The sequence below is a fragment of the Indicator indicator genome, chromosome 7, assembly GCF_027791375.1.
Source record: "Indicator indicator isolate 239-I01 chromosome 7, UM_Iind_1.1, whole genome shotgun sequence".
NCBI lineage: Eukaryota > Metazoa > Chordata > Aves > Piciformes > Indicatoridae > Indicator > Indicator indicator.
In genome coordinates this window covers 15,200,027-15,226,471 of record NC_072016.1, presented here as the reverse complement: position 1 = coordinate 15,226,471, position 26,445 = coordinate 15,200,027, and the positions used below count along the sequence as shown (strand labels likewise).

At 36.1% G+C, this 26,445-nt stretch overlaps 1 protein-coding gene across 1 annotated transcript in view; it reads left to right on the top strand.

Annotated features, from left to right (window-relative positions):
* HECTD2 (HECT domain E3 ubiquitin protein ligase 2) overlaps positions 1–25,516 on the top strand; it is a 36,598-nt gene extending 11,082 nt beyond the window's left edge. Inside the window, exons 3-21 of the mRNA XM_054382237.1 lie at positions 697–835; positions 3,111–3,213; positions 4,571–4,660; positions 5,231–5,295; positions 6,311–6,356; positions 7,459–7,568; positions 8,851–8,999; positions 10,495–10,618; positions 12,607–12,703; positions 13,627–13,734; positions 15,403–15,535; positions 18,256–18,344; positions 19,436–19,594; positions 20,012–20,086; positions 21,054–21,141; positions 21,362–21,468; positions 22,583–22,698; positions 23,354–23,497; positions 25,396–25,516. Of these exons, the coding sequence (XP_054238212.1) occupies positions 697–835; positions 3,111–3,213; positions 4,571–4,660; positions 5,231–5,295; positions 6,311–6,356; positions 7,459–7,568; positions 8,851–8,999; positions 10,495–10,618; positions 12,607–12,703; positions 13,627–13,734; positions 15,403–15,535; positions 18,256–18,344; positions 19,436–19,594; positions 20,012–20,086; positions 21,054–21,141; positions 21,362–21,468; positions 22,583–22,698; positions 23,354–23,497; positions 25,396–25,516 (2,063 nt within the window). The remainder of the gene's footprint in view (positions 1–696; positions 836–3,110; positions 3,214–4,570; positions 4,661–5,230; positions 5,296–6,310; positions 6,357–7,458; positions 7,569–8,850; positions 9,000–10,494; positions 10,619–12,606; positions 12,704–13,626; positions 13,735–15,402; positions 15,536–18,255; positions 18,345–19,435; positions 19,595–20,011; positions 20,087–21,053; positions 21,142–21,361; positions 21,469–22,582; positions 22,699–23,353; positions 23,498–25,395) is intronic.
* The last annotated feature ends 929 nt before the right edge of the window (positions 25,517–26,445 follow it).

Sequence of the window (26,445 nt, the reverse complement as noted above, 5' to 3'; positions counted from 1 at the left end):
CTATGGCTACAAATGGATTTAATGAAAATTCCGCAGCATGCATCTCTGTAATTAAGCTATATATGAATCTGAGATTTTCTTGTGTGATGTTAGTACTGCTGTATGTATACTAGTACCAGCATGTCTTATGTAAGTGTAATATTTTGCTGTTTTCCCTAATAATGAGTTGGAACATAGGTCAAGAGTTTGTTGCCTTTTTCCTTTAATTTTTGGTTTGGTTTGGTTGGTTTTTTACCCCAGCAGCATAGCAGCCATTCGGTTGTGAAAATCTGGACTGGTTTTATTGCTTTGATTTTTGTAACAGGCATTGCAACTTGATCCAGAAGCTCACTTATAAAATAATAGAGATTCCCTTCTTTAAGAAAGCCTTACACAAGTGACAGACTGGACAGTTTTCTCTCTCCGTTGTCAGGAGGGAGCACTTTTGTTCAGAAAGACATAGTTATAAATTCTTTCTAGGACACTTCCAGAGCTTTTATTTCCCCTCAATTAGGCAGTTTCTATCATGTCTGTGATAAGCCCATGATAAGAAAAGTACTTGGATGAATATGGGTCTAAAGATGTAGAATCAAACAGCGTGAGTTTTGGGGTTTTTCTTTTTTGTCCAAGTTCCTATATATCTGTATTTTACTGGCTATTATCTGTATGACTGCATTGTATTTATTGTTGTTTTTCTTTTTTTTTTTAATCAAAAAGTGAGAGACCTACCACCCATTTGCCTTGACGTACGACAAAAGCAGCGCATCTCTATAGATACGCTACCCCAAGAAGTGAAAGCGCCGATTCCTCCTGAACCTTCCTTTCCCATCCGAACCAAAACTGTGCAAGATTTTCAGTAAGTTACCCTGGTTGTTCTGAGGGTGTACTTTCTTTCTTTGGACATTCTTAATTTTGTCTTAATTCATGCATTTGATTTTGTTAATCTCAAACAAGAAAATAGTTCAGGAAGTCTGATGAGGAGCTAGTCATCTTGTGATGCTGGGATCAATACTTTCTGTTGTGAAATTTATGAAAATATTTCCTCTAGCTCAAGTGTTGCTGTGTTCAGGGAATGGCAAAGCTCATACTTCAGAGTTAGAAATTCAGTTCCTGCCATTCAGTGTATGTTTAGTTTTGGGAAAAAATATGTATGTCTTACTGTAGGCTGGAAAATCCCTTTTGATGTTGGGTGTTTTGTTGATGCTGACTGTTATGGTGTGTCCTGTCCATTGTACATTCTCAGGCACTGCACATCAGACATTAAAATGTATAACGTCCTATTTGAGGACCTGGAGTGGTCAGATAGTGTTTCTTCATGCATTACATTAGAGAGTGTTAGTTTTCAGTATTTGTTTTGTAGCAAAAAAAAATATTTCTTTCTTTCCTGTATCCTTGCTGCTTGTGTGACTGCAATTTTAAGTGTTATAAATGTAAGCTATTCCTGCACCTCTCTATGAAAAGCACTACGTTTTAAGTAAAAAGTTTTAAAATTAAAAGTCTGTGCAAACAATATTTATGCTGCTGCCCCATAAGACTAATTTAGCTAGAAGTAGAATTGATGTGAAATAGTGTTCCACTTCTGATTTTTCCAGGGCAGTACGGACTCTTAATCAAAACTATACCTGCATTAGTTTTCTTCCAGCTGCAATGATTGCTGGCACAAAATACTTGATCGACTAGCAGAAGTCTCCAGGGAAACCACCTGAATTGTTTTTAAATAGTATAGCCTGTTTCCCATGTGCTGCTTGATTTGCTGTGGGCACAAAGAAGTAGGGAACAGTTTTTTTTTTACTTACAGTTTTGGAGAACATAACTATGTTGGTGTTGACACTGTCATTTGAGGAAATGGCATCATTTTGTTGAAAAACTAATAGCATAAGGTGCATCTGGACTAGGGGATTCTGCCAGCAATACGTGAATGTGTATTGGCAGAGTGTTTGTTTAGTGTGGATGTGTTCTTAGGAGATGGGGAGAAGTGTTCTTGTGAAGAAGCTTGATTCTTCTGGTTTTAAAACAGATGGGGGAAAAAAAATGAAACATCACAGTTGCTCTAAGAGATGTATGAGCATATACTGTTCATTGCTCTTCCCCATGTTTGAAATTGTGTGTATTCCATGAGGAAAAGTGATGCCATACTGATGAGTCAGTGTGTGTTGCTGGTGGAAAAGGAAACAGATGTGGTAGAGAATTTGACTAGAGGAGAACCTTTGTTAGTGTTCAGGTCATCTGAAGAGCTGCGTTTTTTTCTATATGCAGATTTTTTTATCTATTGACTGCTACCTCGTTACATAATTATCAAGAATTTTATTCTTTCAAATAAAGTATTAAGAAGTCATTAGAATTTTTGCCATGTGCAATTGGTAGCTTTTAATAAAAATATCTAGTACCAAGAAATTATCTGGGGGTGGGGAGCAAACTGGGATTTCTGTCATCATCATTGTAGGTATTTAAAATAAAATTCTGTTTCAAAGATTGGTTGGGGATTTTTTGCTTGGCAGGATCTTTTTTTGTTGTTGGTTGGTTGGTTTGGGGTTTTGTTTTGGTTTGGGGTCTTTTTGTGTTGTTTGTTTGTTTGTTTTTCAATGTATGATATTATACAAAAGCTTATATACAGGTATTTGCTTTAAGGTCCAATATTTAAAAATACGTTAAGAGTAAATCCATAGGTTTTGTTGTCCCGTTAAAGAGTGTGTACAGTTGCATACAAAGATGCAGTTTGATATGAAAAATTTTAAGAGGAAAAAGATTTTTATGCAAATTATAATGAATTTGACTAGTTTAGGAGTCTGCATACCTGAATAAATTAGTCTCAGAAATCTTATCACATCGGTGTATCTTCAGTGTAATTCTGTTCTGCTAATTGTCTTAACATTCTGAACTGTGACACCATGAATTAATATTTTGAATGAGAAACATTGCTCAGGTGTATCAAATAGAAAGTATGCTTTTGTTCTCTTATAATACCATGATCTTACAGTGACAAAGAAGATATTAGAAAGATACTGATACTATACTTGTCTGATTTTTAAATGTTCTTAGTGAGGGAAGTTTAGAGTTACAGTGCAGTCTAAAGTTTAAGTGGTTGGGAAGCTTGAACCCTTATTACCAGTTTTTTAATGTATTCTTTCTAGGGATGATGTGGAAAAGGCTAAGTCATCAGGAGATTGGAAAGCTGTACATAATTTTTATTCCACAACATTTGATTCCTTCCTGGAGATAAATGCTGCATTTAAGGTAGAAGATAATTCATAATGGCTATTTAGTCCTTGCAGTGCTTTGTATCTTCAAAGTGTTTACAAAAGCTTGTTACTCAAGGCCACTATGATCATTTTATGATCTCACCTGCTTTTGGGAGACAATCCGTTACTGCATTAATTTATACAGAGCTTTAAAATTCAAGTATGTAGTTTGGTTTTTGACACTATGACTGTGTAGATGCTTTCTATGCAAATTACAGTGTAAAAAGATGCAAGCTAATGTGGAGGCCCAGACAGATTTGGAAACAAATATTCCCTGTCCATCAAAAAAAGTACAATATGGGCTCTTGTCTCATGATGGCATGCTCTGTTTTCCTTGGGAAAGATTATATTCATATGAAAACTTTAATCATTTATGCTAAATCAGTACTTCCTGCTTATTACCAAGTAAAGTGTGTTCATGATATTTAATATGGACAACGGGACCTGAGTCTAGACACAATAACCAGTGGGGTTTAGTTACTTAATAAATAGTGGATGCTATTATTTTGTTGATCTTGACTGATGGTGGATTTGCAACAATGAGAATTATATTTAGTTCCTTATTAGAAGCCTTATTACACTTTTAAAGTAGAATGACAAGATAATGAAGTTACTTGAATAGTGCCAATGTGTAGGATTACTGATATTTAGCTTCATCTTTCACATATTAATAAAAGCAACTTAGATTCACAGAATCACAGAATGCTGGGGATTGGAAGAGACATCAAAAGATAATCTAGTCCAGCCCCCCTGCCAGAGCAAGATTACCTAGAACAGGTCACACAAGAATGCATCCAGAGAGGTTTTGAATATCTCCAGAGAAGGAGACTCCACAACCTCTCTGGCCAGTCTGTTCCAGTGTTTTGTCACCCTCACAGTGAAAAAGTTTTTCCTGTGTTCATGTGTAACTTTCTATGCTCCAACCTGCACCCATTGTCCCTTGTCCTGTCGTTGGACATCACTGAGAGAAGCCTAGTTCCATCCTTTCACATATTTGTAAACATTAATGAGGTCACCCCTCAGTCTCCTCTTCAAGCTAAAGAGCCCTAGCTCCCTCAACCTTTCCTCATGAGGAACATATTCCACTCCTTTAATCATCTTTGTGTCTCTGTGCTGGAATCTTTCAAGCAGTTCCCTGTCCTTCTTCAACTGAGGGGCTCAGAACTGGACACAATATTGCAGATGTGGCCTCACCAGAGCAGAATAGAGGGGGAGGACTTATGTTCTGATGATGAAAATAAAGTTATATCTCTGTGTTCTTTTTAAACTCGCTGTTTAAACTTTTGTTTTTCAAAGAGAGCTAAAATATTTGAGACATTTCAAAAACTCTTCATGTATTTTCTAACTTACAGAAAGACACCAGTTCTCCATTTAATACCATTGAGGACTCTGGAATCGATGCAAATTTTGTGAATGTTGTCTATGATGCCTTATTAAATACTGTAAGTAGAAGAAAAGAATACCTGTTGTAAAACATCATAACAGTTATTACAGGAAAGAAATATGCTAAGCAGCAATTATACCAAAAGTTTTTCTTAGATATGCACGATTTCTGAAGAATCTCTCAAAACATACTTAAAATGGTCCCATGGGAATTGCCATAGAATCATGAACACTGCTCTAGTAAAAGAGGAGGAAATTTTTGCTACTAATAATGCACAGATGGCAAGATATGACATGACAGTGATGGGACAATGCATGGTGGAAATAAGGAAAATGTGAGGATGATGGTAGCAAAAAAGTCATTGCTGTGCATAGTAAACAGTGGGCAAGAGTAATTTAGAAAGCATATTTGGAGATTTTTAATTATTTAAAGTTTTGAAAGCCCCTATTGTCAAAGCTCCAGGTTTCAGCTAATAGTCTGAGAGGAAAGAGTCTTAGAAGCTTCAGAAGACAAAAGATTTCTTAGCTGGCTTGAATCCTAAGCAAAACAAACTTGCTTGTTCATACAGTGTCATGTATAGAATGTGTAATTACATCAGATATGATTTTTCCTCTCCATTTTTCCATAGCCTCAAGATGTTCAGAAGTCAGTCCTAAAAGGAATAATTAATGGTTTGCTACAAGAATGGAAGGGGTAATTATAATCAATGTTTGCATTAGTCCTGTGCCAGCACAGCTGAGATATGTTTGGTCTTTATTGTTTTAGTCAAAGTAAGAAAATATTCTGATAGTTCTTATTTGACTCATAAGAACTTGTCTCCTTTTGGCAAGCAAATCTGCTGAAGTATATCTTTAATGCTGTAAGCTGATACTGAACCTCTAAGAGGCAGACCCAAACATTCCCCCACAAAATCTCAGCCAGTGTAATCTTTTGAGCATCTCAGTTGTAAGATGTATTAAGAAATTTCTCTGGAGTGAAAGATATTCTCCTCACCCACCCCCCTACAGCAACTAGGACGTTTTAACCTTGATCCAAAGTTTACTTCACAGTACCATTCCTGTGTGGCAATAGCATAAAAAGGGCAGTGCAGGATGCAGAAAAGGATAGCCCAGAAGCAGGGGGATTGGAGATGACAACATTTTTGCAAGAAGTAGTAGAAGTAAGAATGTGTAGTTTGATTCACACAAAAGATGCAGCCAGAGGCAGCACCTTGTGATTCACTGTGACCCAGCCCTTGGCTATTCCTGTCTCCATCTTGTACTACCTTTTGTGTGCTGTTGCTGCGTGTGTATTTGTGGGAATGTAAAGCCCTTGAAGGAGAAAAAAAAAATGGCAAGAAAAACAGAGGCTGCAATGGTAGAAGTGTATGGAAAATTCTGGCAGGAAATATCAAATATGGGGCAAGTAAACTCTTCTGTGGTGTCACCCAAGACAGACAACAGCATGCACCTCTTAGCTCCAATTCTGACTCTTCTTTTTGCTGTCTTGTGTTATGCCACAAAGAGAGATGCTAAAACAACCTTCCACCTTCAGGAAGTAGTCAGAATCATGAAGTGCCCTTTTCAGTTTCTGAGAGCAACAAAAATCCTTAAATGTGGTATTTTGCATGTATTGACAAAGCAAATTCTAGGGTGCATGATTTCATGACTCTCAATGGGTATACATGATACATATGTGTGGCTCTGCTTATTCTTTCATCCATCCATAGGCCACGAACAAAAGATGATCTTAGAGCATACTGTATACTTCTACAGGTAAGAAAAATACAGTCTTTTTATTTAAGTATATGTCTGCTTAGTTTATAATCTATAAACCAGTATACTATGCAAAACAAGATACTTTGTATAGCTGAGATACTTCACATGTCCTGTCATAAGAATGCTTTATAACATGGAGGTGTAGGGGGTGCATGATGGGAATGGGAGCTTGATGAAAGCTAGTTGGAGAAAGGTTGCATAGATTAAAATGATGCACTAATAGACATGTAATTGTTGCCTATTGTTATGTGGGTTGAAAGAACAAATGTATTAGCAGGTTGTTTGTTCTTATTTCTTCCTTATTCCCAGATTTGCTGTATTGGTATGCTGTAACTCTGATCCTTCCAGAAAGTTTCTGTATATACACTCCTTGATATTGCTGTAACTTTTTCCAGTACTATGTTTAGTCCATCAGACACTCTTCCCCTCTGTCTGACTGGCTACATTGTTTGATTTCTGTCTGCCTTAATCTATTACCTTTGCTACTATACTTAATTTGCCTTTGTAGCAAATGTCCTCTTTAAATTTTACCAGTGTAGTTAGCACCTCTTCACACAAGGAGAGGTTTCTTCTGGTTTTTGAGATCAGATGGCAATTTAATTTTTCTGAGACCATGATTTTCATCTCTGGAGTAGTATAATAGCTGTGAATTATAAGAAAGATATACTGATGAAAATTGGGGATGTGTGAACTCATAAGTAAGAGGGGAAGTAAGTTTGGATTCATGTGAGGGAAGGCAGGAGCTGTGAGAATCTTTATTATCATGATGGAAAGCGCATCACTCAGAGGAGAGTAATTTATGTGCTACAGAGTAAATACTAATCCAGAAAAATATTTTAAGCACTGCCTTTATTTCCTGTGGACCTTCTTTTGAAACATAAAAAATATTCATACTTTTACAATATAGAATTTATGTAATTTTTTATTTAACTAGAGGTTTAAAATATTTTTCCCCCATAGTTTACCAGTGTTAAAGCAATTTTGTAAATTCCTTTCCTGCATTAGTTGTATTGGCAACAACAAACATAAGAAAAAAATCCTAATGACGTTTTTCCCTTTATACAGTTTGTTAACCTAACATTTTTTTAATCTTTTTCAGAATCCTCAATTTAGTAACACTTCTACCTATGTCATCTATGCTCACTTGCTAAGACAGATAGCAGCCTTAACAGAAGCTGACCATCATTTCCTAGTGCACTGGTCTAAAAAGTAAAAAACATAAAAAAATAAAATTAAAAATTCCATTTTTAGGATTACAGTTGTTACTGTCTTTCCATTGATGTTGACTGTTTTATAAATTACATGAAAGTTAATTTAATTGACTGAAGTGATTGTTTTTATTGTCTTCAAAGTATATTTGGACATAGTCCACTAAGCGATACTGATTTATAGATGCAAACTGTATATAATGTATAAAAATTAATACCTTTATGCAAAAAGCCTTCTTTGCAAAATAACTTATGTACATAAAGTTTTTAGATACATGTTTATATGGTGTTATTAATACAACAGCTTTATGGTCTTTGTTTAAATAAAGGTTTTATCTTGCATAGTTTGCAAAAGATACTGCAACACTACTGTATTGTATCGAAACCAGAAATGAATTTGAGTCCCTGCTTCATAGTGTAATAGAGGTGGTGAGAGGATGTGGCTCGGCCATTTGATTTTTAATTAATTGAAATAACTCTAATAGCACATCATTAGTAAAATCATATGGGAATAACTACCCAAAGAGCGGGCTTTTAAGTTGGTATGCAGATTGCCTTCCATATAATGAATGTGCAAAAGGTTCAGTCTGGAGTAAAAAACTGTTTGAATGGCCATATTCACAATTCTGTCCTCTCCTAGGGAGTCTGTTAATAAAGGATTTTCTTCTCTGCAACGATGTAAATTATATTTCTTTCCCACCACTTACATTGCCTAAAACTGTGATAATATTTCATTTGAATTGGTTTTTATAACCATCTTGGTTAAGGATGCAATAGGCATACTCATTTTTTTACACTCAAAATATATCAGAAATCTAAACCATTGAAACAGGAGAGCTCTTCTTTAGAAAAGGATGCATTAGTATTATCCACACGTATATGTGTGTTGTGAGATTATGGAAGTGATGTAGCACATAATGTAAAATGTGCACTTGTCACAAATGTATGAAGTACTTTCTACTCTTAATTCAATAGGACCAAGTAACTCAAAATAAAAATCTCAGAATTTCTTAGTATTCAGATGGTGGAGTGCAATAGCTAAATATTTTTGTTTTCTTTTTTGTTTACTAGAAGTCAAGAACAAGTAATGATTCTATATTGCTTTTTTCTTTTTAGATTTTTTTTTTTCCTAAAGCATGTGTCTTCAAAAATTGTGTTTGGAATTTTGATTTTATGTGTAGAACAAAAGCTTTTTTTTCTTTTTTTAATAACATTGATGTGATAATATAAACTCTCCTGTAGACAGTGCTCGCATGAGAGTAACTGCAGCATGTCTCTTTTAGGATTACACAAAAGAGGTTCAAGCAGCTGGTGGACAGGCTACTGCAATTTATTTCTTTACGTCTGTTTCCTGCAAAACCTGAGGAGTTTCCACCCATGGTGAAATGTACCTGGTGGATTCCAGCAGCAACCAAAGTCCTGTCTTTATTTAGTAGGTATTTTCTTGAGCTGTCTATATATGTGTGTATGTAAGTGTGTGTGTGTGTGTGTGTGTGTGTGTGTGTGTACATACGGGGTGGAGATAGTTTATACCTCTCCTTCTCTGGGGAAGACTAGCAGTGATGGTGGCACAGTATGAGCTACAATAAAATCTCAAAAAGTAGTAATCAAAAACCCCCATCTTCTCTTAGCAAATTTTCATCCTTGCTTTCCAGTAGAGAATAATTGCTACAAATCATTTTCCTGTAACAACAACTGAAGGTCATTCAAACAAAAACCCCAGACGTAACCGATGGTTGAGGTTTCCCACAGATTTATAATAGAAACTGTTTTAAATGTGTAATTACCAGAATTTGTTCTGTGACTGGCTTAACCCCAGGCAAGTATTTAGCATCTAAGAAAAGTTAGGCAATGCATATGCCTCTTAAGTCCAAAACTAAAACTTACAAGAAAGTCCCTGTCCAGTTCAACAAAGAGTACAGCCAATCTCACCACTGCAAATGCAAAGCTTTTCTTCCACTCATCCCAATAGCTTAGTGATTAAAGCATTTACTATGGAAGCAGAAGGCTTAAAGTCAGTCACTTTTACTTGATGGATGAAAACCCTTTCTTATTTCTAGGAGAAATCTAAACTACCAAGTGAAAATTCAGATCAAATTGGGGCTATTTTCATTTCACTGTCAACTTAAAAGCATTCTGCAGAGTCCTGCTTGTCCAGAGCAACAGTTTAGACATACAGTTCAATTGTATCTAAACCCAAGATTTGTTGTCTAGTTATCTATGAAAGAGTTGGTAATTCCTTAAATTCTGGGGAAAAGGGATATTTAACAATTCTGACTAATTAAGATTAAGTTATGTTCAAGTACAAACAGAGAAAACTTATGAGCTGTCTGACATTATATGAATGTTACCTACTGAGACAGGCACATTAAGTGTTAATTGATTTTTCTTCATTTGGTCAAGTATTTTATTTTTATACCGGTGAGTCTAGATCATATAGCAGTTACCTGAGGAAATGGGCATATCTTTGCATACTATGTTTTGTACCCCTCCCTTTCCATCTGTTTTGCAAACAGGCATCAGACTCAAGCAGATGATTGTTAACTGGAAAGCGTGTAGATGTTACATCTGGAGCTATGTCTGAAATTCAAGGAAGATGTTAAAGAAATCCATCCATGAAACTGCTTTTCACTGATTCCAACAGAACGTAGCATTCTTTATCCCTGAAACCTTAACTTAGCATATAACATTAAGTGGGCTGGTGTCAAATGGAGGTTCTGTTTTCGTAAACAGGATGAGCTAGGGATTTAGTATTTTCTACAACAATTAGTATGATGTTATACTTGTAATTCTGTAGCTAAGACTGAGACAGAGTTAATAGTAGCTGATTTGGCTTAAAGTCTCTGAGGTCACTGGTGCTCAGGATGCCTAGAAAAAGAGATGTTCCCAATCCAGGCAGTATTTTGAAAGACTTGTTTCCTTTGTAGATGCTTCAAATAGTCTGATCAGTCCTCCTATCATTTCATACACGGATTTCTATAATTCTACTCTCGATCATATTGATCTTATGGAAGAATATCATAACTGGCAATGTTATGGAAATTCTCACAGGTATGAGGAATGACTGCTTCTTTCCTGTTATGTAGTATTTCAAAGCCCTGTAACTAAGCTATGTATGTCTATTTTATGTATGGTGTGTATGTATGGTATGCATACCATTTATGTTTATATATAGACACATTAAGCACTGTTTCATTGGAAAAGTATAGTATAACTACTACTTGCTATATTTGCTACTGCATGGATGTAAGATTGACTGTAATAAATCTCGTTCTGCATTTGAAAACTGGAGAAAAGTGTAAAATATAGATGGCTGATAATAATAGCAGTTTCTAATTTATTGGTATAGACTTCTAATTGTGTCTTACTGCAAATATGGTTTAACTTCCAACATATTAATAGAAAGTGGTTGTGTGTGCATACTTGCCACTTAATGGTGAAAATATATTTGTGCCAGTGAAATTAATTGTTTTTTCTGTTACGTGAAAATAAACACACAAATCTTTACAAACTCAGAGTTTGCAAAGGTATTTCTCTTTTTGTGAGAGGCAGCCAGCAGTGTGATTTATAAACACCTAGAGAAGCAGACATTTAATCTTTCTGCTGAAGTTAAAAATTTTATTAATGTTTTCTTAATAAACACTACTTTTTCTTAATATAAATTTTACTTTATATAGCTGATTTTTCAGTATACCAATCCTGATTGCTTTAATTACAAGATCAATTAAAATTTCCTTATTTCAAGATTTTTCAGTAATCTAATGTAAGACATCAGCAATCTAATGTAGCTTTTTAGTTTTATTTCATGTGCAATTTTCATTGCCTTTAAGCAATTGAGGGATACATGAAGAGCATAATTTGCTCCACCACAACAGGTATTTTAGGCTAGGCTTCTGTCTGATACCTGATATACTGCTTGAGAAGGAAATAAAACCAAAAAAAACCAAAAAAACCCCAAAAGGAAACACAAGGAAAAAAATCAAACACACACAAACCCCAAACACCATCAAAACCCAAACAAACAACACCAAACCCCTCCCAAAACACAAGCAAACAAACGAAAAACCCAAACATACCCACCACAAACAAAACTCAGCCAACCATGACAACAATGAAAAGAACAAGAAATCGCAATCAAGACTATAGGCATAGTTCTAAGAAGGCCAAGGAGGGACAAATCCTGGTTTACCTTCCATATGAAATAGTTTTAAGGGATTAAATCTTCAAACTAAGTCCTTGGTAAAACATTTTCAATTAGAGTTTTCAGGAGACCAAGTGGTCTCCATATTTTTCCATATTTTCCTTTTCTAAAGACATTAAAATCCAGAACTGTTCACAGGTGGGATTCAGGGTGCACAGGCAGTTTTGATTGAAGATGGACACAGAGTCTGAAGCTCTGGGTCTTTTGGTATGAACTTGTGCTAGATCATGCAAGAGCTAAATCATCAAAAAAATCTTACCGCAATAACAAGCAGCAAAAAAAATTGTTCATCTTGATGATTTCTGAAGATTTTTTTAAACTTACTTGATTGCAGTGGAATGTGGCTATGACCTCATATTGTAGAAGTCCTAAACCCTTGTAACCCTGGGTTAAAATCTGAAAATCAATCCTGCAGCACATAACCCAAACTAGGAATATTTCTACTGTATGCCTAAGAATGCTGCACCGAAATAGCTGTTTTTCTTATATTTAATAAGAAGATCTTTTAGTTTTCTTTAATTCATTGTAGCAATTAAAATTCAATATTTAAAGCAGATGACGACTGGCTTTTATTAGGTCTGCTGATAATGATAAACAATAAAATAGAGGCTTATTGAGAAATGTTGTTACTAATTTCAATTTCCAGTAGTATTTAGAAATAACCGTTTGTTCTACTGTCTATATATACAGCCCAAAAAAAAAAGCCAGCAGCACATTATTGTCAGTGGAGGGAAGGTTGTTACTGAATGACAATGCAAAGATTCAGTCCTATAACCTTAAGAAGAAAATAATATGCTAGATGCTAAAAAGGAAATATTTTCTCTTCTCTTGTTGTTAGGTTTTCTTTCTGTCAATACCCATTTATTATTTCTATAGCGGCAAAAAAAGTTATTATTCAAAGGGACTCAGAACAACAGATGATAAGTTTTGCAAGGGTAAGTAATTTAGTGACAAATGCTTGTCTCACCCACTGGTATTTTAAAAGGTTTTGTTAAATTGATATTGCATACAGGCAATCACAACTTCAGTATTTCTGCCTACCCTGAAAAAGAACTTGAGCCATTTTATGATTGCTACAAATATCTATGCTAGATTCTCTCAGGGGCTTTGTTTTGGTTTGTTTTTTTTATTATTTTTTATTTTGATGTGCTTAGTTTTAGGATGCCTATAAATACTGAGGTTGTCAAGAAGAAATTAGTGGTTGGGGTTTTTTTTTTGGTGGTGGTGGTTTGGGTTTTTTTCTTTTTTGAGGAAAAAAACATACTGTACTAGCACATTAAGTTATTGAGATACTTTAGGAAGTATAATTCTATGAGAATTTTGGACTGTTTCCTCTTTTATCCCATGGAGATATGTTGCCATGGAGTACCATGATGAACTGCATGGTCACTAATAACAGAAGAGGCACTTCTTCTGAGTGGCCTCTTCTGATTTTGAAAGAAGCATTGTCTGCCTCCTACAGTGACAATTTTCTTCAGGTGCTAGAAGATATTGGTTTCCTTGGTGCTCAGTGTGACGGCACCACCATTTCTGTCTTGCTGTATATGTCTTGTGAATAGATAATTAAAGGACAAGCCAGTCTCTAGAATCTTACGGGTTTATTTTTATTTGGGGAGTTCAGAAGGTTGCTGCACAATGGCTGCCTTCTCATTAAACTTCCCTAGAAGTTCAAATATAGTGTAAATATGCAGTAGAAAAGAAATTGCTCACCACTTCTTAGAAGTTATTGAAGCAGCTATTGTATTAGGATAATGTCTTTAATGCAAGATACTAATGACTTCTTACATTTAGCAAGTGTGTCACTTTGTCCTTTAAATGAAGATACTGTATGTATGATGTTTCTTTTTCATTTAAATAGCAAAGCCTTGTGGATAAAGTCTCTCGCAGACAGAAACCTGACATGAATATGTTGTTCCTAAATGTGAAAGTAAGGAGGACACACCTTGTTAGTGACTCACTTGATGAGGTAACAAAAGATGTAATTAAATGGTGTGTTGCTGCAGAATACCTATTGAACTTAGGTTTCAGTTCGATAAATCATATTTAAGTCTTTCTGCACTGATGAGATTGTGTAATACTAAATAAAAAGAACTGAATCACAGTCAAGATAGCAGTGCCGCAGAATAAATTAGGTCAGACATTCTGAACTTCATTTTCCATCTCCATACTACACTCTAGCCAAACTCATAGCAAACATACATATTTGCATGCCACATAGTTTGTGTTTGCAATTTTTGTCTTAAGAATACAGTGTGTAATTATCAGGTTATGTAGGACTTGGTTCCATGCTAGGAGCCTGAATAGTAAATGACTAATCACTGAGTTTGTTCTGTTCCATTTCCTGGAATGTTTTAATTTTTTTCCTTCGCTAGCAGTATGTTAGGGTTTCTTTTCTTAAGTTCTTACCTTGAATTTAACTAATTTCTCACATTCGTGAATGTATTTTTTGCATTTTTAGAAATGCAGCATATGTGTTCCAGGACTATAGGCAATTCTTCAGTGTCCACTGAACCCTGCTAATTAAAATTATTTAATAAAATCAAGTTCCCTGCCCTTTCTTAACACTGAAAGCAACCTGATGGTCTTGAAAAATAAGTCTGAATGGTGAAAACAAGACCAAACAAATTTGGATTACTCATGTTTGGAAACCACAGGTTTAAACTTTTTTTTTTCCCTTAGATTAAAGCCTGTCTATTTTGGTCAGAAGAAATTAAAGTGGTAATACTACTTTCTCTCAAGAATTGTAGGTTCTTTTTTTTAACCACACTTTCCCCAAAAGAAAGTTCAAGAGTTCTGTCAGTCAAAATATTCTCCTCTTATTCTGATGTTTACTTCTGTCCATTTCAGGAATGAATAAGAATTGTGTTATCCATATTCTCAAAAGTATGAGGAATGGAAGTTGGAGAAAGATGTCATATTTGTATTTCAAGTTTAAAAAAAAAATTACAAAGGAAAATCACTTCAGCTAATAAATAGGTTGTGTCAAATAATATAAATACCTATAGTTATAAAATCTGTGCAGCTGGAATTTACTTGGGCAGCTAACAATATAGAAATTATTTTAGCACATGTATCTTCCTGATTGCTTTAAACATTTTCTCTGGAGCTGGCCTGTAATTAATAATTTACATAAAAATTCTGTAGGGATACAATCAGATTGATCGCTGGTAACTGTGAAAGGCTCTAACCTAATTCTTTGCAGGTCTTTTACATACCTGGGTGAAATGCTGTCTCAAGAGAAAGGAACGAAAAGAGGTTGTTACCATTGTCTTAACAACAGTTTTACAAAACAGCTGATACTTGCTGGCAGGTATCTTATGCTGATCAGAACAGTGTTCAAATACTGAAAGTTTTAACTGCCTGTAAATATCTCCAAAAGGTCTCTAACTGTTTCTTTTCAATCTATCATTTCTTCCTGGCAGAATATCTTCTGTGTGGGCAAGAAATTGTACAGGTCCAAAATGTGCCAGACAGACTTCATTGTTGTAATGTAGTTTTGACCCAGTGGTAGGAGACGATGCAAATTACTAGTTTAAACAAAGCAAGAGTGGCAGAGATAGAGAAATGCATTATTTATGGCTAGAGGAAAAAATATGTTGAATTTCCTTTTTCTTCTCTACCTGTTTTGCAATAGCTAGCAAGGAAGAGAGCAGACCTGAAAAAGAAGTTGAAAGTCACATTTGTAGGGGAAGCTGGTCTTGATATGGGTGGCCTGACAAAAGAATGGTTTCTTCTTCTGATTCGACAGATTTTTCACCCAGATTATGGTGAGTCTTCATTAAGTATAATGTGAAAATCTGTTCATTTTAAATTATCAAAACAGTGACGATAAGAATTCTTCAGTAATCCAGGATTAGGGCAGACCAGATACCAATGGATGTAAAAACAAAAGCAGACAAGTTAGAATTGTATATAGGTGAGAAATTTTGGTGGAAGAGTAGGACAGCTTTGAAGAGCTTAGCTTTTGGGCAAGGAGTTTCAAGCATTTGCTGGAAAACTAAGATTTTACTTCAGGAGTAGGGCAAAATTAGAGGGTGAGCAAATATCTGATCAATGGAAAGGTTTACAGCTAAAGTCGGGATTCTGCTTTTTAAGATGTTAGTCAGGCTAAACCTTCTTTCAGAAACCTCTCCTATAAAGTCGGGCTGAGAGAGTTGGGTTGTTCAGTTTGGAGAAGACAAAGCTCTGAGGAGATCTTATTGTGGCCTTCCAATATCTGAAGGGGGCCTACAAGAAAGCTGGTGAAGGACCTGACAATTCTGTGATTCTGTGAAACTGGAGGCTCAGTGTTTATGGTTTGTTACTGAGCATATTGAATATGAAGAAAGGGGACTCAAGACTTTGATATATCAGTGTTGTCACTGTTTCCATCTCTGTCCAGAGAGAGGGTCTTGACTCACCTCTGGACAGTTGGGAGAAGGTCAACTCTTTTATGGAACAGGACAAGGATAATTTAAATCTTTTATAACTAAGATAGAATCAGGCCTTTGAAAGGGATGTTTCCACTTCTTTTCTCAGCTAACTTCATATTGCTAGTTTGGGGGAGTTTTCCTGGTTTTTGTAAGTAGATACAGTTGAACACTGTTACTGTGCTGAGTTCTGGCAAGCCGCTGACTCTGGCCAGCCATGTGTCAATGTTTTGCATTTGCACAAAGGGTTGTGCTGATAGCATCTGCAAGTTCTAGCACTATTTCTGTGGTTAGTATAGGTAGATGTTAGTACTGGCTTTGTCATCATATATTATATTTGGGGTATTTGTGTGCCAAATATTCTCAAAGTGGTCTGAGATGCTCTCAGGAGAGAAGAGTCCTTAAGTCAGGTGCAGAGACAGTACAGGCACAGATGTGAAACTGAATGAAATGGTCTGCTTCTGCTGTTAGCAGGACCTGTGAGCCTATAAAGATATTTTAAGGCCCAAGGTGGGGGGGGGGGGGGTGGGAAGGAAATTTGGGGGTTTTGGGTATGTTTGGTTGGGGTTTGTTTTGGTTTTGTGAGGTTTTTTTGGTTGGTTGGTTTGCTTTGGTTTTTTGTTGTTGTTTTTTGTGGGGTTTGTTTTTTTGTTGTTGTTGCTCCTTTTTTTTCCTCTAAATAGGAGATTGGAAGGCATGATTGTGTATTCATAAACAAGCAACCTGCGTTCTTTCTGTTGGTACTTCTCAAATGAATCATCTTTCCTCAACTGCACATGGATATGTTACTGATGTTATAATGGGTTAAAGTGTTCCTATTGATTTCCAGGGACTTCAACATGCAGCTGATAGTCATTGGCAGAATGCAAGAGGTTGTCTGTATTTGTCTGAAAGTGTAATGTCCAATAAATATATGATCCTCTGTTGTTTATAGGAGTCCTTCTCGAGGTGCAGAGTTTTATGTCATAAATATGCTCTACTAAAAAGAGTCTGTGTGGAAAGATAACATTTGGTGATAACTTTAACAGGAAACAACTTATCCTGGAGAAAGTGTTCTGTACATTTGACAGTTCTGTTAGTAAAAATGTGTTGTCAGCAGAGCTTGGTAACTGATGAGTTTGGAAACATCTGAGAGTAGTTTTTTTCATTTCATTTCCTACCTCTGGCATGCTTTCTCATTTTAAAGTGTAAATTTTTACATTGATAATGACTATCAGCTAAGTGTGGGAGGAGTTCAGAAGTGTTCTTTTCCATTGGAAAGGGACTATACTCTGCTGTCTTTGTTTAGGTTGCAAATAATGTATGTCACAAGCTTGAAAGGAAAAACAGAAGAAAATATCATTGTTATTACCATTTCCAGATTAGCTGATCATGCAGATCTAATCCCTTAAATTTAAAAGATTCCAATCTAACTCAGTTGTCTGCATTCCTATGCGTGTTACAATGCTTTCTTTATCTCTATGTGGACAGTTAATAAAAGGATTTGAAACTTTTGTTCCACCCTCACTGCCATCTTTCAGTATGTAAAGCTTCTCTGCTTTATACACATATATTCTGATGCTTCTGTTAAAAGCACTGGATGAGCACATTTTTGAGCTAAAGTTCAAAAGATAAACTTAGATTGTTCAGGAGAGTAGGGAGAAAAGCAGAGTTTTACCTATGCATCTTCATAAGAACTAGAAGTCTTTGGGATATTAGTTGGATTGTTTGCTTCTTTGTTTGTTTTTTTTTAATTTGAAGGAATTTTGAGTTTTTTTTTTTTTCCATTTAAACATTTTTCTCCACATTCATCTTCAGTCACAGATGTGGTGAGGTACTGCATACAAGATGTCCTTAGAACTGTTCAGTGCTTTGGTTTGTAGACGAACTATGGGCTTGGGCTTTCCCTGGATTTGTGCTGACATCGGTAGTCCTCACCCAAGCTCCTGCTGTGGGTGGCAAGATTGGAGGAGAACAAGTGTGGAGATACAGCCACTCCTAGGAGCACTCTTAAGGGCGTTTATGTGAGAAAGACAAGGGGTTGTACGACTTGTTATTGAAGCTCGGGCTTTGTAAAGGCCACCGTTCCTCTTCTGCAGGCATGTTCACCTACCACAAGGACTCTCACTGCCACTGGTTCAGCAGCTTTAAGTGCGACAACTATTCTGAATTCCGGTTGGTTGGAGCCGTATCCTTTTGTGTCCGCTAGGCGGTGCTAAGCGAGCCGCGGCTGGTAGGGGCAGGAGGTGAGGTGGGGCGGTGTGCGTGCGGCTGCCCAGGCAGCCTCAGGCCGCTGTAAAACAGTTCAAATCTATTAAAAGTAATTCAAGCAAGTGAATTAAAAATACGAAGAAAATGGTGGTGTGTGGGTACATGGTACGTTTCACAGTCGGAAAATAACAGAATTGAGATGAAACATGCAACGGTTTTGTTTATAAATTGTACTTTTTATTATTAAACCTTTTAAGTTTCAGTAGACAGAAATGAGCCTGCATGCATTAATATTTCATTTAAGTCTCTGTTAAGTCTCAGTGTGGCTTTTTTATTATCTTTTGTTGTAACTGAATGGAAGCCATGTGCTATTTTGAGGTAAGCTTATTTCCTAGGTTTTCAGCTGTGCTCATTTATGAAGTTCTCAAACAATTAATCAGTCATAATATGTGCTTATAACTCCACTAAGATGAGATGACGATGCCTCCGCTTTACCAGTTGCAACTGGACCAGGTGCAGGTCTCTTCCAGCTAAAGTATTCCATTCTAGTGAGAAGCTGAGTCATGAGCTCGATTCTTCCAATTTTTGGTATAATTTCAGATTTGTTTTGTGAGATAGGTTTAAATGTGCTAGCTGATGAGCCGTGGTGTCTCTGCACGTTTGTCTTTGTGCTTTTAGATTCATTCAAAAGAAAAAATATATTCAGCTGTCTAGAATTTTTTGATTAAAAATATATCTGCGGTTCTCTTTAAAAACTTTTTTTCATAATGATGCTTTGGAACAATTTATTCTAGAAATGCTTGTACAGAATAGTCTGGTGAAGATTCTTAAGTGTCCTGCAAATGTGCCTCATTTGGCCATTTTTACTACTACTAATTTGTAATTTGAAAATTCATTTAAAATTGTCAATCAAAAAAAAAAAAGAAAAAAGCAATTTCCATTGCTTCTGTTTGATAGCATATATTAGAGTATACTGAGTAAAATCTTAAAATATCTTTTCCAAATCACTTCAAATGTTAACTATCAGGAGGATGTATGTGGTTTGCCCTTAACATTTGACATGTACAGCTTATGGGACTTGCTGTGTATAATAGCATCACCTTGGATATTCGTTTCCCACCTTGCTGTTACAAGAAATTATTGAGTCCTCCTATTGTTCCATGTGATCATAACACACTCGTAGGCATCTGTGATGTCACATTAGATGACCTGTTTCAAATTATGCCTGTAAGTACCACATTTCTAAGAGACTAAGCTACTCATTTAAAGCCTGTTTTATAGTGCTGAAATTGCAAACTATTTAAAAACAGCACTATTTTCAACACACTGATAAAATCTTATTCTGTTGAAAACAGAAATTCTCTGTTTTTCCAGAAAAGCAGATTTGTTGATCTACCTGAAGTTGGAATGCTAAAATCTATGAGCATTCAGATTGATTTTCCCTAGTAAAAAGAAAAAAAAAGTAAGTTTATACTGAAACAAAAGTAAATAAATATATACAAACACATGCACAGTGAGTTTAAATTTTGAATATACAGCTTTTTTCCAACTTACTTTCTGTATAATGTGATGTTCTGGCACATCTTTGCAAAGTACATCACTTAGTTTTGTACATTTACTAAAATGTTTTTACTCATGTTGTAGGAACTGGCCCATGGACTAAGTGAACTTCTATCATATGAAGGCAATGTTGAAGAGGATTTTTATTCAACCTTTCAGGTCATTAAATACACAATTGTAAATGATTGTCAAGCTTGTACAGTATATTTTACCAATATTTTTGCTATGGAGTGGCCTACTACTGTGCAATTGCTGATTGTTTGGAATATAAGTGCATGGACATAAAAGGTTGCTTCAAGACCATCTAGTCCTGGGGCTTGACCTGGTTCTGTTATGGGACTTTACACTGTCCCCTAGCAACGTAGGTGGATCTGAGTACTGAGTGCTGGGGTTGCATGGCCAGCTGCTGGTGCTTTTCCAGCTCTGACACCATCACTTTGCAATCAGTGACCTGGTTTGTGGAACTGATCTTGCTGCAAAACAATTCCTTTTCTGCCCAACCCAGATGCTATGCAGTGCTTACTCTGATTATTTTATATGCTTTGTCCCAGAAGTCTCACTTGAACAATGAATAGCTTGTTCAGGCTATGATAGTTTTGCCTGACCTGTACATCTAATTGCTACTTGAAGCCTTTTTCTTTTATTCATTGTTTTAGAACACATATTAGTCAGTAAAATTTTATGTTGGTTTGTGGATGTGTATTGGACCAGTATTGGCCTTTTTTCCTCAACTTTGAATTCCTTTATTTAACAGAACATAGGAGAATTTTTGTAAAGCAGATACTTTTTTGTACCTATGTGAGCTACAGTGAAAAAAACACCTTCCTAACTATAATTGATGCTTCTAAATCATTCTCTTGTATGAAAAACTCTGTGGCTCCAGAGCCTGCAGATCAGTTTCATGTATGCCACTGTGTAAAAAGATAATTTATTCTGCTTTAACACCGAATTCTGAGCAATTTATTGAAAGCTGTAATATTTAACTTTTTTTAAAACCCACAACCCTCAATTACTGCATGTGCTAAAGAGAGAGACAGGGGAACTACAATAACAAATACAAACTTTGTCATTTGTGAGCATATGAATGTATTTTCCAGTACTGAGCTTGACTCCTCTTTTTCTCCAGGTTTTTCAGGAAGAATTTGGTGTTATAAAATCATACAACTTAAAGCCAAACGGAGATAAAATTCCAGTCACAAATCAGAATAGGAAAGGTAGATTTAATATGTCCTTGTTTTCCTTCTTGTAAGTCTAGGTTTTCTTTAATAAAGTGTGAAAATGAAAGTACTGTAGTTCTTTCTGGTATGCCTACCAATTTAATACTATCTAAAATTAAATGCATTATTTTTTTTCTCAATTCAGTACCATTTGAGAGAGCACAGCAAATTATTATTTAAAATTATTATGACGTGACAAAATGTTATTTTCTTTTAGAGTATGTGCAGCTCTATGTTGATTTTCTTCTCAACAAATCAATCTACAAACAATTTGCAGCTTTCTATTATGGATTTCATAGTGTTTGTGCTTCATATGCATTACTGGTAAGAATAAAATGAAACACAATTCTTCATTTCTGTTTCAAATACATGGCAATGATTTATCTATATTAAACAAGGTAGTTGATTAATCCAACATAAGCAGAAGTTATTAAGCAGGTAATTCAGTGTTCTCTGTAGTGTTGCATTGAAAACAGATAAATAAAACTCCATAACACAGATTTGTTAGGATGCATTCACAGGGACTTCATGAGCTGTTGTGTGAATGATTGCAAGGATTCTCCTGTGAGTGACTCCTCTATCACTGTTTGTAGGAGGAACACTCAGTGAGGCCGAGCTTAAACATTCTTCTGTATTCATTCCTGTTTGGCTGTTAGAATGCCATTTTATAATTTATCATAGAATCATAGAATTGTCAGGGTTGGAAGGGACCTCAAGCTCCAACCCCCCTGTCATGGGCGGGAACACCTCACACTAGATCAGGCTGGCCAGAGACCCATCCAGCCTGGCCTTAAACACCTCCAGGGATGGGGCTTCTACCACCTCCCTGGACAACCTGTTGTAGTGTCTGACCACCCTCATGGTGAAGAACTTCTTCCTGACATCCAATCAATTTACATCATTTCCTGTGCAGTAAGAAGATCAAAAAGAGGCAACTACAATTTGCTTCATTTCTGTGAAATTAGCTAAGTATGACACGTTTGCAGCAAAATGAGATGTGACTAACTGCAGGGAAGGTTCTGGAAGGAGAATGAAATTCTGTTAAAATACCATTACTTACTTTCATGCAATTTAACAGTGTTGTAGTGAGTGAGTAGGTTCTGCAGATGTACATTTAGCTTATTATTTAGTTTATTGCTATGTGTATTTGCTTTACATGGCAGCGTGTACAATTAAGTGTCAAGTTCTGTGAGGAACTGCTACTCATCAACCTACCTTAGACTTTTCAGTGTGAATGAAATGGAAGTTGTAACCAAAATTAAGATCAAGACCCTCCCTCTGAATTCAAACTCAATTTTCTTCCTTCCATTTGTTATCTAATCAGATGACAAGCAAGTCAGTATAATAAGTGTAAAAAGTAAAAAGAAACGAAGAACAAAAGAAATATGCTATAATATTATGTCCAGTAATTGAGTATTTTATCCTTAATTTCTGGCAGCTCCTTCGTCCAGAAGAGGTTGAGATTCTTGTCTGTGGCAGTCCTGAACTGGATATGTCAGCTTTACAGCGAAGTACCCAATATGAGGGCTACCAAAAAAGCGATCTTACTATACGGTACATTTAAGTTTTTTTCCTTCTAATTATCAAGTTTTAAGACTTCATAGAACGGTAGACTGTCAGGAATAGCATCTTCAAGGACTACCTGAAAACCCTATCTCCATATACAACAAAGACACCATTAAATTATCTACAAGTATGAAGAGGTGGATCCTTTATGGCATTGTGTGTTCCTGAATTCCTTTAAAAAGTTATGATCACATTGAAATGGAGATAAAGAGCTTCATGTCCTGCATAGTGAAATCTGGCTCTTTATTATCCAATCTTCTAAAACTCTGTGGGGTTTTTTCTTGTTTTGTTGGGGTTTTGGGTTTGTTTGTTTTTCCTTCTTTCAATTCTATTTAATACTAAGGATATTCATATTAATGAGCAGAGGCATTTATATTTTTATAGAAAAGTGGATTTGGGCATCATTTGACAAGGCATCATTCCAAAATTTGTAGTATATTGTACTTAAGTGCTGAGAAATTAGTTTAACCTTGGATTTTAGGATACTACTGATGTCCTGCATGTAAAGTTAATTCAATTCCTGGTAAGTGACATTCATCATGTAGTATTTGTGGTTGTAGTATTATCCTCATGTTGTCTTCTCATGATATTGCACCTTTCACCATTTTTTAATTAATTTTCTTTCTTTCTGCCCTCAACATAGATACTTTTGGGATGTAGTACTGGGATTTTCTCTTGATCTTCAGAAGAAGCTGCTACATTTTGCTACAGGAAGTGACAGAGTACCTGTGGGAGGAATGGCTGATTTGAATTTCAGGATTTCAAAGAGTGAAACATCTACTAATTGGTAAGTAGTTTTCTAGATTTCTAACACTTTCTTGTTAAATTATTTCCTGAGAGCTTTTCTCACTCTTGAATATCTTTTTAAATAAGACCAAACTAATGTATAAGAAAGAAACTGCATGGACTCCTTTAGTTTATCATCAAAATTCTGTTATACTTACTGATTGTATTAACTCTGCAGGTGGCCATCTAATACAAAATTCCTTCTGCAGACAATGTTTACATTTGAGTCAAAGACGTGTTTTCAATTCAGATAGATCGTTTGCTTCATTGTTCCTAACATGACAGCTGAGCTAATGGAAATGTACTGTGAATCACCATGAATTTTCCTAAATTTGTTGAATCTGTCTCAACTTTTCATATTCCAAAGCACGACTCCAGTCTGATCAACAGATCTTTGCTTGCTGAGGTTGTGAGGTTGAGCTTGTCTTTCTCCTTTCTCCCCCAAAGTAATCACTTGTAGAACAAGTCTGAATTCTCAGTTCTGTCCCATGTGTTACTTGAGAATATAAAGGCCAAGAAGAACCTGTAGCTTCTTATTGTCTGTGGCTATGAGGCAGGATGTTAATGACATCTCATGCTGATGGCAGATCAAATGCTTCTGCTACTGAAGAGCAGTTCTCATCAAACTAATCCGTTCCAGTAAGGAGCAGAGTTCCAGGGTTTCAGTCAGGCAATCTTAAGAGGTATCTGCAATATATACTCAAACTCAGCTCTCGGAAGAAACTTTGCAACTGAAAGTGTGGGTTTGGCTAAGACCAAAATTTGTGAACTATTGTCTTGCCAGGGCTTCAGTTAGCTCCTCAGTGCTCTGCACTGATGTGTGTGTATTTTACCAGGCTGAACTCTGAGTTCTGTATCTGTTGTTTAGCCTGGAGAAGAGGAGGCTCAGGGGAGACCTTATTGCCATCTACAACTGCCTGAAGGGAGGCTGTAGACAGGTGGGGGTTGGTCTTTTCTCCCAGACAATCAGTGACAGAATGAAAGGACACAGTCTCAAGCTGTGCCAGGGGAGGTTTAGACTGGATGTTAGGAAAAAATTCTTCACAGAAAGAATGATTGCCCATTGGAATGGGTTGCCCAGGGAGGTGGTGGAGTCACCATCCCTGGAAGTATTTAAAATAAGACTGGATGAGGCACTTGGTGCCATGGTTTAGTTGATTAGATGGTGTTGGGCGATAGGTTGGACTTCATGATCTCAAAGGTCTTTTCCAACCTGGTTAATTCTGTGATTCTGTGATCCCTATAGTAACCAGGTCATCTAGATGTTCCTGTATCTTCTGCAGGACCCACGTTCCTTCTTCATAGTGCAGATTTTTATTGTACCCAGAGTTTGCATTTAGAGAAAAACTGATTTTGAAGTCCTCTGTACCTGGAGTCTCCAAAACCTGGAAGGAGATGTTTCCAACTTAACAAATTAAGTAGGGAGGGAGTTCCATGCAAACAAATTCACCTGAGGTGCATATGACAGGCGTGTCTTGGATTCAATGGAACTTGAACCAACAATATTAGGATAAATGTTCCTTTTACAGAGTTTTTGTAATGTGTAACTGTAGATGTGTAGGCCTAGAAGAGTGGATGGTGAGATGGATCGAGAACTGCCTAAGCAACAGAGCCCAGAGGGTTGTGATCGATGGTGCAGACTCCAGATGGAGACCTGTAGCCAGTGGTGCTCCCCAGGGGTCAGTGCTGGGTCCAGTCTTGATCAACATATTCATCAAGGACTTAGATGAAGAGATGGACTGTACCCTGGACGTGTTCCTCTGTGACCTGCCTTTAAATAGTCCTGCTTTGCAGAGGGGTTGTACTCCATCCCTGGAGGTCCCTTCCAATGCCTAACATTCTATGATTCTATTGTATTATTATTAATGCGTTTTATTGCCTGTTTTTTACTTATTTTAGGTTACCTGTGGCTCATACGTGCTTCAATCAGCTTTGTCTCCCTCCTTACAAGAGCAAGAAGGAACTGAAGCAAAAATTGATCATTGGAATTTCGAATGCAGAAGGGTTTGGTCTAGAATAAAATTAAATGCTTCAAAACCAGCATTTTTATGTAGCATTCACTCTTCTAATTGTGCCTTTAAGCTTTTTGTTGTTATGTCTCTTGATAATCTGCCAGTCCTACCCAACTTAGCGATTTTTTTTTTTAATAGTAAGTGTATGTTTTTCTTGAATGGCAATACATTTCCTGCTTGCTCTGTCACACAAAGTTGCTTTCTTCATACAAAAAGCTAGTCTATTTGATGAAGGAAATCCAACTATGACAATCCCTAAGTTATCATTATTCTGGTTTTTTTTAATAGCACTTTATCATTAATCACATTTCTTTTTACATCGCAGGTATTCCACTGGGAGATAGTATGCAAAATATTTATTTATTAGCTAATCCCAGTGGTAGAAAGTTTTCCATTAACCTGAATAATAGAAGAAGGAAGAAAAAAAAAAAAGGTGAAATAAACAAACCCACACACAAAAAGACCCTAACAAACCAAAATACAGCATGTAGACATATTTTCACAAAGGTAAATAGACAATTTTAGTCTTTATAAAATGTATGCAGTTTTAGTATTCTGGGTTTCTTTCTCAATGAAACAGGCTGTCTGAGAAGCATGTAAATAACTGCCTGTGAACCAATAGGGTTTTGATAGTGCCATTTATTGCTAGAAAAAGTATTTTTTATGAATAAGAAATTTTAATGTTCTATATTCAGCTTTTACACTTGACAGTACAAGAGTGTTAAAAGGATCTTTTTTCAGCCTGAGTAGATTCTAGTTTGGGATACATGTATTAAGCAACCTGTATGTTAATTCTTTGACTGCAAAATAGCGAGGTTTACTGTAGCATTATAGTAAACAAAACTAGATATTTAAAATAAATTTCACATATAGTGAAATATTTCAGGAAAATAATTAAATCCCCAACACATGGAAAATTGATGTAAATGTATCGAGC